We start from the raw sequence: 14583 nt of genomic DNA on the forward strand, positions 1-14583 counted from the left end.
TGTTTAATTGGCGGCCTCTGTAATAGAAAGTCCCGTCTCCTGGGCCACCATTGGACCACTGTTCTGTCTATCATAGGAGATTCTCACTGTATGTAATCTATCTGCGCTTGTCCCGCCCCCCTCCCTGTCCCCTCTAGGCTGCAGATGGGCATCGATCAGGCTGCATTGATGGCAGTGGTGAGGCTGCTGCATTGATGGCAATGGCAAGGCTGCTACATTGATGGCAATGGTGAGGCTGCATTGATGTAGACTAATGAGGCTGCATTGATGGCACTTGTGAGGCTGCAGATGGGCATTGATCAGGCTGCATTGATGGCAATGGTGAGGCTGCAGATGGGCACTGACCCTTATTTTGCTTCAAAGTTCCTTATTAAAAATTTTAGTTTTTTTCCTGAAACTTCCCTCTTAAAATGAATGTGCGTGTTATACGCCTGTGCGTGTTATACCCCGATAAATACGGTATTTATTTTCTTTCTGTGTAGGATGATGCAAACAAGAATGGAGGAAAGTGGATAATTCGCCTTCGTAAAGGTCTAGCATCTCGGTGCTGGGAGAATCTTATCTTAGCCATGCTAGGAGAGCAGTTCATGGTTGGGGAGGAGATCTGTGGAGCTGTGGTCTCTGTTCGTTTTCAGGTGAGTCTACTGGAAGTAAAGAAGAAATACACGTTTTGCTTATCTCGGCATCTGTATTCATCTCATTATTGCCACAAGATTTCAGATAACTGAAAATTCTCAATTGGCGATTTTTGGTTCATATATTGCGGTACATGTTCATGGTGACCTATTGCATGAAAGTGGAACTTCAGGCAAAACCTAAACCTGCTCTCTGCCACATTCTAAACCTTATATATCTAAATCTGTAAAGCAAAAATCGCTGTACATGCCTATTCTGCAGCCGATCCTGTCTAGTCCCAGCGTCAGCTGTCATCATTGTCAGTGTGGAGGCAGGTGCAGGAGTGGCAGCCAACGACGGAAGCACCATAGTAAGTCTATGGGTGACATCACTTCCCATCCATTTCACAGCCATTGTCGGACCTCTCCTACACACAGCTTCTGCCACTGGAAACCAGACTGGATCGGCTGCAGAATAGGTACGTATAGCTATTTTTGCTTTACAGGGTTGTATAGATTAGGTTTAGAATGTGGCAGGGAGCAGGTTTAGAGTTAGTTTTGCTTGGACTTACACTTGAAAGTAATTCCTCTCTGGTCATTCCCTATTTTACTCTGTAAAATGTACTTGCTTATCGCATACTTTATTGTACATATAGTACCCTTATGGGGGCAGACAGACAGTTTAAGGAGAGCAACAGACCCAGGTCAGGATTTCATATCATGCATTGTATTGTTGTATGGGAAGTGAAAGTGAACCTGGGCCTTTCCTGTACCCTAGTAGCACGATGGTGCAGGTTGCCTTTCTATGTTTTGGACACAGGTTTAAAGTGGCCTTCAACCCTTACACATACCCAGTGAAGGGACTATCCTCAGGTGACACACAGAGATGAAACATTCTCCTACATAGGTTGTATTTTGTCTATCTGCAGTCTTCTCTACATCTGCTCAAAGTCTGGAATGTTTAAGCTTGTCTGAGCTGTCAGAAAAAAGGGGGAGGAGAACTGAAGTTACACTCTGCAGCGCTCAGTGAGGAGAGCTCTGAGAGCTGATTGGAGAGAAGAGATGCCCCCCTTTACACTGCGCACAAGAACAGCGCTAAGGCTGTCACTCTGCTGGAGATCCCTTCCCTGTCCCCTTTTTTCTCTGTGTCGGGAAAAATAGTTATTCATGAGATGAAGTGATTCATGCTGATTGCAGATGAACAAAGCAGCAGACAGAAATTCTTTTTGTTTTTTTTTAATTCATTTTTATTGCTTTTAACAGTGAATAGCACAGAAAAAAATACATTGACAACCAGGCCAAACAAAACAAAACATCAGCACTAGGCAACCAGTAAAACTCCATGGCTAATATACAGCATTTTCAATATAGTGATATCGACCATTAAATGTGCCTAGTCCCATAAACCGGAAATTACAGATATGGTATGAAATATTCACAACCCCACCAAAACATCCTAATAACCACCCAATACAAAGTGTCTGAGTCGGTGGTTCTCAACTCCTGGCCTCAGGACCCACTAATAGGCCAGATTTTAAGTATTACCTTGGGGAGATGCAGATTAGAATACCGCAATCACTAAGCAGCAAACTGTATCACCTGTGATGTATTTCAGTCATCTTGCAAACCTGGCCTGTTAGTGGGTCCTGAGGACAGGAGTTGAGAACCACTAGTATAAGTGAATTGTCCCAGATCACATGTCAAGATATCATCATATTTAATGCATTTCAGACTCTAAGAGCATCTGAAAAGAGTGATCTGAACTGAAACTGTAGACCTATTATTCACCCATCCACCCCACACCTTATCGAACTTAGTGGGCACTCCCCTGCTGGCATATGTGGCCTTGTAAAATGATAAAGCTCTGTTAATTAGCGCTTCTCGGGCACAGACTGGGCCATGGGTCTTTTCCATGAAATAATACACTTCCTAGCATAATAAAGCAGCAGTGTGAGCAAAGTTCGAATCACTTTTTTGGGAGCCAAGAAATCCACAGTGTTATTAATTGAGCCAAGTACACACTGTAGGGATGTGTGTGTATATATATATATATATATATATATATATATATATATATATATATATATATATATATATATATATATATATATATATATATATAAATATATAAATTTTTTTGTTTTGTTTCATTTCTGAGTTTACAACCACTATAATTAGTTAGTGGGATGGTTTGCATTGGAATGGAAAGATCCCAGGGAGTGCCTTCTGGCAGTGGTTGTATGTTGTCAGAGCAGCCACAGGTTTGCTTTAAGGCCCATTTATGCAGTTTCTGCAAGCAAAACAAAACACATGATGCTATAGGTTGCTTCTAACCTATGTACGTTTTAAAGTACCCTTAGTACTGTGCCTTAAAGAAACCTAAATATGAAAGCTGCCACTGTTGACCATCCGAAATGCTATTTGCGGTTATCCTGCAGATCCTGTGACTATGATTCTCTGACCTTGACCGAGTAGGCAGGAATTCTGATTTTCAGTAGCTGTAATCTTGTTTTAGATCTAGTCATTCAGAAAACTTTAAAGTCAGGGGGAACTTGTGCAAGGTACATTTTTAGACGTCGGTCAGCAAATGGCAGCTTATGCTATTATTTCTTAACAGGTGTACGCTTAGTAATGTTGTTTTGGCGAATGTTTATTTAACTGCTCAATTAAATCTTTAGAAGTTGTGCTATTCATTTGGATGTTTGAATGAAAACATGGGCATTTTATAGTTTTTGTTTTACTGTAATCTAAAACTTTTAACTACATCTATATTTTAGGAAGATATCATTTCTATTTGGAATAAAACGGCTAGTGACCAAGCAACAACCGCTCGGATCAGAGATACCTTAAGAAGAGTTCTAAATCTGCCACCTAACACGGTCATGGAATATAAAACACACACAGACAGTATCAAGTATGTGTTAACCCACCTCATCTGACCTAAAGAAAAAAACAATCTCTGTTAATTTTTAAGTTAGACTTTTAAAAATGTTTAAATACATTGTCAAGTTGGGTAGGAATTTAGAATTCTTGCACAAACTGTCCTTTTTGCCCTTCATTTTCTAGATACAAATCTATTAATTTTTAATGTGGATTGGAGGATGTCATTTTTAAATCCGATTGGGGATGTCATATTTAAATCAGATTAACAGTAAAAAAAAAGCATTAGATATGATTTAATAATAAAAATACATGTTTTTTTGTTTGAACAATGTAATACTTGAAGTAAAAATCATTTGAATTAAAGAAGAAAAAAAAAACCTGATCTCCCATGTCTGTACACGGCTGCAATTCAAAGTCCAAAGAGTGTAGTTTGTGACATGTTAAACACTCCTGTAATTGTTGTGCAGTAATCATCCTCTTAACTGGATCCCTGTTTAGCAAACAGTCATAGTCCTTCTGATGACATGTTTGCTCTTTCATCACCCCTCAGACGTCTAAACGCTCAGTGGCTGTTCACACCAAAACACACTGCAGTATTTTTACATTACAGTGCTTTTAAAACGCACTATATATCTTTAAAAACTCATATCTCGTTCTAAATGCGTTACTTGCAGCGCATAAAGCCGTGAATAGCTGGTTAAGGATGACATCGGGGCCGGCTCCTTAACCAACTATTCAATGGTTGAGGACATCGCTGGGTGATCGTTAAACAGTCGGAACCCAACAGCATCTTTGACCAGTGAAGATGCCTCCCCCGTGGTCAGCATGCTCCAGCTCAGTTGTGATGCCACTACCGGAGGGGGGGAGAAGGTGGAGACAGTGGGTGGTACAGCAGGGAACATCAGTTCCAAGAATCTGAGGGGAGGAGTGGCTGGGTCTAAGGAAAGGAGGCAGGGGAAGAACGTACTGAGCTACTTGTGAACACCAAGGGGACAGGAGGCTGTGCAGGGACACTTTTTTTACATTCCCCGCTGATTAAGGAAGCCAGCATGTGCCAGCTCCTTAAGAACTGGCTAATCACTGGTTAAGGATAACACTCCTTTACCAGCAAAAACGCACCTCAAGTGCGTCTTTGGTGCATTTTTGGAAACCATAGGAAACCATGTTAAATGGATTGTAGTGTGTTTCTGCAAAACTGAAAATGCACAAAAAATGCATAGGTGTGAACCAGGCCTAAAACCCACTAGTTCTGGGTTTTTTGTTTGTTTTTCCCAGCCAGAAAACGCCCCTGCCAAAAACTGCTGGTAACAGCCCATGTGTGTATGGACACATAGGATAAGATGCTAGGGAGTTCACTGGCTGCAGAGAAAACATCTGCCACCTAAAAACAGCAGCTGTAAAAATTTTCCGTGTTCATGAGGCCTTGAAGGCAAATCATTTTTGATGCGCTTTTGACCTGCTGGAAGGATGCATTCCAGCATGGCAGAAGCGAATCCATGCGAAAGGGGTTCCAGACTTGTGTAGTATGTTGCTTTTTTGTAGAGGTTCTGTAATTTAGATCAGCAATACCATGCATGCACTCTCTACATTATTCCCCTAGTGGATAAATCGGCAGGTAACTGTAGCAAATGAAATGAACTGCCCTGAGTAACAAGTTGAGGAATGTATGTTTGTCTTGCCTATAACCTCCAGTTCAGTTCAATTCCAGGGGTCACCACCTACAGTGCATTTAAAAAAATAAAGTAAGCAGTGATTAGAATAAACCTTGGCACTTTTGCCTTCTTTCTTTATCGTATGTCACGTGACACAGAGCAGGCTATAATCATTACCATCTGGGATATGTGCCAACTATAAGTGAATGGACACTGGCAGACCAAAAGCAGACAGTCCTTCCCCTATATAACCCCCTACCGTACAGGAAGTACCTCAGTTTTTTTTTTTTTTTTGTTTTTTTTCACCAGTGTCTTTAAGGTGAGCCCTGTAGCAGAGATGGAAGACTCTCTGCAGGGCTTGCCTGTAATGCTGCCTTTTTGTTGCTGGACCCTGCATTAAGGAACCCTGGGCAGTAGGCACTGACCAAGGAAGCTTCCTGCAGTGGACCCCAGAGTAGAAAGTGGGAACGGAGTCCCTTGAAGGTCCTTAAATGACTAAGTCCACCAGGATGGGTGAATATTGGAGCTCCTTCCTCCTCCTCTCTTCCCCTTTTTTTTTTTTTTTTTAACCCACATCCAGTGGCAGGATCGGTAAGTTTTAGTAGCAGGCTTGCTTTAAAAAAAAAAAAAAAAAAAAAAAAACGTGGCTGCTAGAGGTGTAGTATGTGTGCTCACATTATGGATTGAGCCTCATCAAACTGCATATGGGGCCAGCGGCCAGCTTGGTTTTTGAAGCCTTTGGTTACATGGCCATGCTTGATGCGGCTGGTTCGGCAGCTGGGAAGAACATGGGGGTCATAGGCACGTGGATGCTGGCAGCCGCAATGGTACTGCATTACTGCTTATTGTACTGCATTTCTACCACATTGCCACTGCATAATTGTTCATGATTGCTGCAAGGATAACTGCTTTGTGCTGCATTTGCTTGTTTGTTGGCTGATGGGTACTGCCTACTAGCATAACTAGGAATTGCCCCGAGTGATTGCTTCTGGGCACAGAAGTTGCTAGTACAGTTCTTGTTTGGTATGCTCTTACTTTAGGTTGCCTCTGGCAGAAACCTTAGCACAGATGTTATATGGTGGAGACATTTTTAAAGGAGGGCAGTGTGCCCACAGTGGATGCAGTGATCTCCTGTCTTAGTCCACATTTAACTTGTCTAGATTTTTAGGACCCAGTCGACAGGAGGCTGGAATCAATTCTGAAAGCTTTTTTTTTCCTTTGTTTGCTCTGCTATGCAACTTGCTGTGACAGCCATGGGCATTTGTAAAAACCTGAAGGGGGGAAAAAAAAAAAAGTACGGTGCAAGTGGAGGAATTCACAAAATTATCTAAGGCTGTGTGGCTCACGGCCCTAGCCAGCATATTTGTTGTTCGCCTCTGTGGTCATATCAGATGCAGGGTTTTGTGGTTAAAAAGCTAGTCTGCTGAGCTGTCCTGTAAAAAGTGGTTGGCGGGTTTTCCTTTTCATGACGAACGCCTCTTAATGCATATTGGACAAATACATCTAAGAGATCTCCAGGAAAAGAGTTCCCTTTTTGTCATTTAAAAGACAGGCAGGTGTCCGGTTTACAGAGAAACAGTTGCTTCACCATCTGGTACCTCGTCATCCAGGCAGTCTTTTCTGCGCCCACAGTGATCTGGATCCAGAGGGAAACCACAAAGGCTGACCACAGCTCCAGAAAAAGGCCCGTCTCTTATAAATCAGGTCCTGCAAGCTAAGATAGGTGAAGGTTCCCTTCAATATGAGCTCGCTGGAAATGGTGTTCAGTGCCTTTCCATAGGCTCACTTTAGGCCATTACAAAGGAATATCCTGTCCGTATGAACAGGAATGTTCTAGATTACTATATGTCCCTAGCTCCCAGTGAGTTAGACTGGTGGATGGTTCCTCAGAGCCTGGAGAGGGGGAAGTAGTTCTTTCCAGTTATCTGGTGGATAATGTCTATTAATGGTAGCCTTTAGGGTTGGGGAGACATTTTGGAATTTGCCTCAGTACAGGGATCTTGGTCTTCCCAGGAATGGTGTTTTGCCCACCACTATTCTGGAGCGTCAGGCTGTTCAGTTTACACTGGATCACTGGATGTTGTGGGGTCTTTCAGTAAGTGTTCAGTCCCATAATGCCATGGCTGTGGCATATATCAATCAGGGTGGCACTAAGAGTCAGGCTACCCAAAAGTTGGTGAGTCATATTCTGACAGAACACAATGTTCTGTCTTTATCTGCTGCGCATATCCCAACTGACAGGTGGTCTTTCTCAATCACCAGTTGTTGGTTCCAAGGGAAGGGTCACTTCTTTCTGAGGTGTTCACTGCAATTTGTCAGCATTGGGTTACACCAGACATGCGTCAATTGGCGTCCGGGTTCAACAACAGGATCCAGAAGGAGATATCACCAGTAACTTTGGTGCACTGTCCTAGTCCAGGAGGATATGGTTCACCGACAATGTGAACTTGGTGGTAAACACCTGTTGGGCACAATATTGTACTCTGCTTCCCTGTTGCTGGGATTGACAGCTTGCCTAGTAGGGCCCCGGTTGCTGAAGGTTTGAGGAGGCACTGGTCCGGTTATCTCTACCTCACAGCGTCCAGAAGGTTTTATTACAAGACTTGGGAGTCATGTGTCCTGGTGTGACACTAGGAATTGGCATTCCTAAAAGTACGTTTGGTCGCATTTTTGTCTTTCCTTCGGTCGGGTGTGCATATTATTTTGGCCTTGAGTGTCATTAGAGGTCAGATGGCAGTTCTGTCGGTTTTCCTTTCAGAAGACTGATTGTTTCATACTCGTTGATCTGTATTTTTGGTCAGGGGGTGACCTGGTTGGTTCCACCTATCAAGCCATCTTTTGAACCGATTTGTGAGATTCCATGAGTCATATTGACTCGGAAGGTGGCTGCGATTATTTTGGCAGGAAGGATGTTGGAAGCGGCTCTTTTTGTAGGAAGCCATCTTTGGTCATTCACCATGACAAGTGGTGTTATGGCCTCACCCATCTGTTTTGACAAAAGTGGTTTCAAGTTATCATTTGATTCAGGACCTCTTGCCTTGCGTTTTTTTTGTTTGTGTGTTTTTTATTTTGTTTTGTTTTTTTGGTTTTTTTCCTTGGTCAACAGTCACCAGGAGAAAAAGATCTTCAAATTTTGGATGGTGTTCTTTCTGTCAAGTCCTATTTTAAGGTCATTGGCAGAAATCTGGCTGCCAGAGGATCCTAGAAGAGGACATGCGGCATCTAAACTGACATTTTCTTGTGGGATCTGTCAGTTTATAACTCAAGCTTAAGGTTTGAAGGGGTTAGACTCTGCGTTATTTTTTTTTTTTTTTTTTTTTTTTTTTTTTTTTTTTTTTAGCTAAGGCACTCACCAGTAGGTATGTGGGAGCCTCTTGGGCTACCTGCCATCTGGAGTTAGTAGCTTAGATCTGTAGGCCGTTTTTTCGGTGCATACGTCCACAAAGTTTTACCAAGTGGTTGCGGGAGCTGCAGAGTACCGTATTGGCGTATAACACGCACTTTTTTCCCCTTTAAAATCAGGGGAAAATCGTGGGTGCGTGTTATACGCCGATCCCCGCTAATTGTGATCTATCGGCGGCGATCGCCGCCGACATTCACATAGCGTGTAGTTTTAAATATGGCGCCGTGGAGTTCGGAGGGACTCGGCGGCGCTCCTTCAGCTTCAGAAATCAGTGACTGGGCGGAGCCGAGATACACATAGTCGAGTGTTCTCGGCTCTTTCCGGCGCCGCTCACAGTCATGCCCAGTCCCGCCATTGGACCTGTGTTATGTCCATCATAGGGCGGGACTGTGAGCAGCGCCGGAAAGAGCCGAGTACACCCGACTATGTGTATCTCGGCGGCGTTCGTTCAGCTCCGCCGAATCCCTCCGAACTCCGCGGCGCCATATATAAAGCTACATGCAATGTGTATGTCGGCGGCAATCTGTCCAAGCATGGACACTGGGGGCAAGGCTGCACTGGACACTGGGGGCAAGGCTGCACTGGACACTGGGGGCAAGGCTGCACTGGACACTGGGGGCAAGGCTGCACTGGACACTGGGGGCAAGGCTGCACTGACAAGGCTGCAATGGACACTGGGGCAAGGCTGCACTGATGCTAACAAGGCTGCAGATGAACACGATAAGGCTGCATTGATGGGCATTTTAATGTAAGTTTTTTTTTTTTTTTTTTTTTTTTTTTTTTTTTCCCGTGTCTCCATCTCAAGTGCATTACTTTTGGGACATCCCAGATAGTAATGATTATAGCCTGCTCTGTGTTCTATGATGTATGAAAAAAGTTTGATTGTTTATTTATTTATTTTTTTACTTGCTTACCTGTAAAATCCATTTCTTTGAGTACATTATGGGACAGTCCTCTTTGTGGGCGTTCACTTGCTGCACAACTAAGGGACTTTCTGTATGGGAGGGGGTTATACATGGGAGGACTTCCTGTCTGCTTTTTGTCTGCCAGTGTCCATTCACCTATAGGTGGCGCATAACCTATAGAGTAATGACTATAGCCTGCTCTGTGTCCCGTGATATACTCCAAGAAATGGATTTTACAGATAAGTAGAAAAAAAATCAAATTTTTACATTTCTGAATATGCATGAGTCCCATGCAAACTTTGTATTCCTGAGTGATCACTCACATTAAGGGCCTGTTCACCCCACATGCAGTGCAGTGCTTTTTCACTCCAGTGCAGTGTGTTCCTGTTCTGCACAGAACTGTACTGGAATGCAGTAAAACGAATCAAAAAAGTATTCGAAACGCATCCATAACAGATCTGGAAGACATTTATGTGGTGTGAACTGGCCTAATGTCTACTAGTCTAAAAAAAAAAAAAATTGAATAATGTGCAAGTGTTAATAGGCCTAGTGCATGCATGCCTTAAAAGGCTTTATAGTACATCAGTGTACACTAGCAACCATTCTTTTCAATCCACACAAACAGATTTAAAGATGAACCCCTTTAATTAAATGAGCAGGATATTGTTTTGGCATCTTTTGTCCTTTTCTGTGTAGTGGGTAGAGTATTCAGATTACAGTCCAGAGTCTGATATTTCAAATGTTCTTCCGCCATCTCAATTTTTCTGTTTTGGCAGAACCGTTTCTATTACCAATAGAGCGTTTCTGTTGCATCATGGAAGCCTATTGTTCTATTGCTCAGGTGTGAAAGATAAGAAGTTGCACACAGTTTTTTTTGTTTTGGTTATCCCATATTTACTTCTGTTGCAGGGCTCAACAAGCCCCCAGGCGCCAGATCGTCATTGTGACCAGAAGTTTCAACCCGGCGCCTGGGCTGCCGCTCCCCGAATGCTGCACTTACCCTGCACCCCCCCACCCCCCCGCTATGTATGCCAAGTTCCACTTGCCCATCTGCGGGCCTAGAACCGGCATAGCCTGTGCCACGGGGGAGGGAGGAGAACAGACGTGTTGTTGGCCCAAAAGTGATGTCATTTCTGAGTCCCCTTGACAGTTTCCTCAGCCATCAGGGCCAGGAAAGAAGTGCAGTACAATATGCATTGCATTACTTTCAGTGGTGCACAGGGGAGACATGCAGGGTCTTGATGGCTGGGGAAATCATCAAGGGGACTCGGAAATGAGGTCCCTTTTGGGTCCCCTTGACGGTTTTCTTGGCCATCAAGGCTGGAAAAGAATGTAATGCAGTGCGATGTGCATTACATTCAGTGGCGCACAGGGGAGACCTGCAAGGTCTTTTAGACCCTGGATGTTTCATTAAAGAACAAATCCTCACTTTTTGTCACCTAGAAATTAAGGCCCCCCCCACATATACGCATGTACAAATATAAATGCATGCGGCGGGGCACCTACGGCTGAAAACGATTGCAATACACATGTTGCATATCGCTGCACAAGCCGGAATGAGAGCAATAATTCTAGGACCAGCACTCCTTTGTAACACTAAACTAATGACCTAAGGGGGCTTTTAAAGTGTCACCTATGGAAAATATACGGTACTGACATGTTTTAAGGTTTGACATATTGAGTATCTATTTACTTGGTGCAACCTCAGCTTTTATATTTTACCCAAAAAATTGGGTAATTTTATTGTGTTTTTGTGCCCCCTAAAATTAACTTTTAACCGCTTACCGACCAGCCGCCGCAGTTGTACTGCAGCAGCATGGCTTGACTGTGCGAATCGCCGTCATATTACGTTGCTTCAATTGTGGCCGCTAGGGGCGCGCGTGCTCGCCCACAAAGCTGATGCGAGTGCCCGGCGGTCACTCGGGGCACACCGAGAACCGGGATCTGTGTGTGTGTAAACACATAGTTTCCCGTTCTCTGAGGGGAGAAGAGACAGATCATCTGTTCATACAGAGTATGAACAGTGATCTGTCATCTACCCTACACAGTCCCCTCCCCCCTTCAGTTAGAACACACACTAGGGAACACAACATTTTTATAGCACTGATCGCTGTATAAATGCTAATGGTCCCAAAAATGTGTCAAAATTGTCCGTGTCTGCCATAATGTCGCAGTCCCGATTTTAAAAATTAATAATAAAAATGCCATAAAACTATCGCCTATTTTGTAGACGCTATAACTTTTGCGCAAACCAATCAATTTACGCTTATAGCAATTTTTTTTTTTTTTAATTTATTTTTTATCAAGGATATGTAGAATACATATTGGCCTAAACTGAGGGAAAAAACATTTTTTTTAATATATTCTTGGATCTTTATTATAGCAAAAAGTAAAAAATATTGCGTGTGTGTGGCGTGTTTGTTTTTTTTTTTTTTCTTTTTTTTTTTTTCTTTTTTTCAAAATTGTTGCTCCTTTTTTGGTTTATAGTGCAAAAAAGAAAACCTGCAGAGGTGATCAAATACCACCAAAAGAAAGCTCTATTTGTGAGGAAAAAAAGGACGTCGATTTTCTTTGGGTGCAACGTCGCACGACTGCGCAGTTGTCAGTTAAAGTGACGCAGTGCCAAATCGTAAAAAGTGCTCTGGTCAGGAAGGGGGTAAAATCTTCCGGGGCTGAAGCGGTTAATGTGGTGGGGTTTTTTTTACCGAAAATTTGTGTTTCCTAGACCTTTGCGGTAATATCGTGTGACATAAAAATTTGGAACTACCGCTATTTTATTCTCCCCATGTTTGGACGTTTTATGTAATCTTCAGTCCTAAAATTATTTTTTAACCACTTCAGCCCTGGAAGGTTTTACCCCTGCCCCTAATGACCAGGCCATTTTTTGCGATAAGGCACTGCGTTACTTTGACAATAGTGCAGTCGTACGACGCTGTACCCAAAATAAATGTATGTCTTCCTTGTTATTGGCATATATTGATTGGTTTGTGCAAAAGTGATAGCGTCTACAAACTATGGGATAGATTTATGGACTTTTTAATTCATTTTTTAATTGGTTTTTACTAGTAATTGCAGCAATCTGCGACTTTATATAATTTTTTTTTTTTTTTTTTCGGGACTGCGACATTGCGGTGGACAAATCTAACACCAAGTGACACTTTTTGACCAATACAGTTACCAGTGCTAAAAATAAAAAATGCACTGTTACTGCATAAATGACGCTGGCAGGGAAGGGGTTATCAGGGTAAGTTTGTTCCCTGGGAGTGTTTTCTAACTGTGCGGGGGAAGGACTGACAGGAAGAACACAGAGATCCATGTTCCTGCTTACAAGGAGCAGAAGATCTGTGTACTTCCCTCTCAGAACGAGGATCTGCCTTGTTTACATAGGCAGATCCCCGTTCTGCCTCTCTATGGAGCGACCACGGGTGGCCGGCGGACATCGGGTCCACCGTACCAACTCATTGGCTCTTGCTCCGTGCAGCGGGCGCGCAAACACAGTATCTATTGCACGTCTTTAAGTGGTTAAACATGTAAAAATGTCTCTGGCTGTGAAAGGGCCTGGAAAAAATTTCACGGCCTGGTGAACAGCAGCCGCTGAGTGTATTTTCCCAGTTTTCTTGCACCCAGCGGTAGGGCCTTGTTTTTAAATCCTTCCCAAGAGTCATCTCTTTCTGTGGCAGGATGCCATTTTTGTGTGTCTGGCAATGCTTCTAACAAGAGTAGAAGACTGTTGTGTTTGGTGTCCATGACAACTGATAGAAGCAATGAGTGGTTTAATTTTCTTAAAGTTCTGATATTTCCATGATCCGCTAGTTTTTGCATTTTTTTTCTTTAGGCGTTGCTTACTCTACCTGGATGGCATACCCTTCCATTCATTGACTGTCTTCTCTTTGCAGGGACAAAACAAGCTTCCGGAACACGAAAATTGCTTTGTGAGTCATTCTGACCTTCTCTCCTATGTTAAAACCCATCAGTCCCACCTATAGACAGTATTCTGTGTATGCTGTATTTATAACACTGACCCATTCACTGCCGGAACTACCAGCGATTTCATGACAAAGGCAAAACATTGTTCGGTCTTTATCGGAGATGAAATCGCTGTTGACTTTTTTTGTCTTGTTTACATCAATTTTTTGCTTCATGAACTGTCCACTACTGCTTGCCAGCAAAAGAAGAAAAGCACCAAACTCTTCATCGATATTTTTTTATTTGTTTTTTTATGGGACAGCAGGTGATCAGCTTAATCATTCTTCCTTCTTCTTCCTTCTTCCTCCTTTTTTTTTTTTTTTTTTTTTTTTTCCTGTTTTAAAAACTTCTGTGCTCATGGAGTTAAATGCTTTTGATTTCTAAACAAGCAAACCTCTGCTCCCACAATATGCCTTGTAATGTCTCTTCAGCACTTTGTTATTTTCCTTTCATGTTTTACGTAAAGGATTTTGTGTATAATAGGCCTCATCACCTTAGCAGACCCATTACTGAGACATATCAGTATTACTGTAAATGTTGGAGTACATAAGGGTAATGTACTTTCTAGATATTTGAAAGTGTCATCTGCTATGCTTGCTACTCCATCATTAAACAACTGGGTCTCCTCTTTCCTTTTTTGTTTTTATTATTGTGGTTTGTTTTATATATATATAATAGATACTATTTGGGCCCATTCACACTTGTGCGATTTGTCATGACAAGTTGCAGCCCATTGTTTGCAATGGGACCCGTTCAGATTGTTGCAACTTAAAAGAGGTGCCTGCACTACATTGGTGCGACTTTGGTCCAGAGAGTATAAAGTTGAATTAAAGTTGCGTTAGAAATCGTGAACAGAGCCTTAAGCCTAGGTTCACGTTGGAGCGGGTTAGAAATGGTGCGATTTCAACCTGGCAATGCAGTCTGACTTCAGGGGTGATTTGACAGACATCTGTGCGAGTTCCTGCACAGTTGTGTATACAAATCGCCCCCCGACGTAGCCAAAAGTACTACAGGAACTACTTTTGGTAACCAGTACGGTGCCAGTGCTGGCAATAGCCGCCGATTTGACATGTCAAATCTCTTCAATATGAACCTAGGCTAAAGGAGTTTTTTCTACTTTTAAAAGAAACACCCAGCAAGATGGCCACTGCATTTCCAGG

The 14583-nt window shown here is 42.7% G+C and overlaps 1 protein-coding gene across 2 annotated transcripts in view; it reads left to right on the forward strand.

Moving 5' to 3' along the window:
- Positions 1 to 14055, forward strand: part of EIF4E2 (eukaryotic translation initiation factor 4E family member 2) — a 33023-nt gene extending 18968 nt beyond the window's left edge. For both annotated transcript variants that reach the window (XM_073626471.1, XM_073626472.1), the window contains 3 exons: positions 483 to 635; positions 3392 to 3528; positions 13354 to 14055. In XM_073626471.1, the coding sequence (XP_073482572.1) occupies positions 483 to 635; positions 3392 to 3528; positions 13354 to 13393 (330 nt within the window). In that variant the 3' untranslated portion in view covers positions 13394 to 14055. The remainder of the gene's footprint in view (positions 1 to 482; positions 636 to 3391; positions 3529 to 13353) is intronic.
- The last annotated feature ends 528 nt before the right edge of the window (positions 14056 to 14583 follow it).

Source organism: Aquarana catesbeiana, linkage group LG04 (assembly GCF_042186555.1).
Source record: "Aquarana catesbeiana isolate 2022-GZ linkage group LG04, ASM4218655v1, whole genome shotgun sequence".
In the NCBI taxonomy this organism is placed as follows: domain Eukaryota; kingdom Metazoa; phylum Chordata; class Amphibia; order Anura; family Ranidae; genus Aquarana; species Aquarana catesbeiana.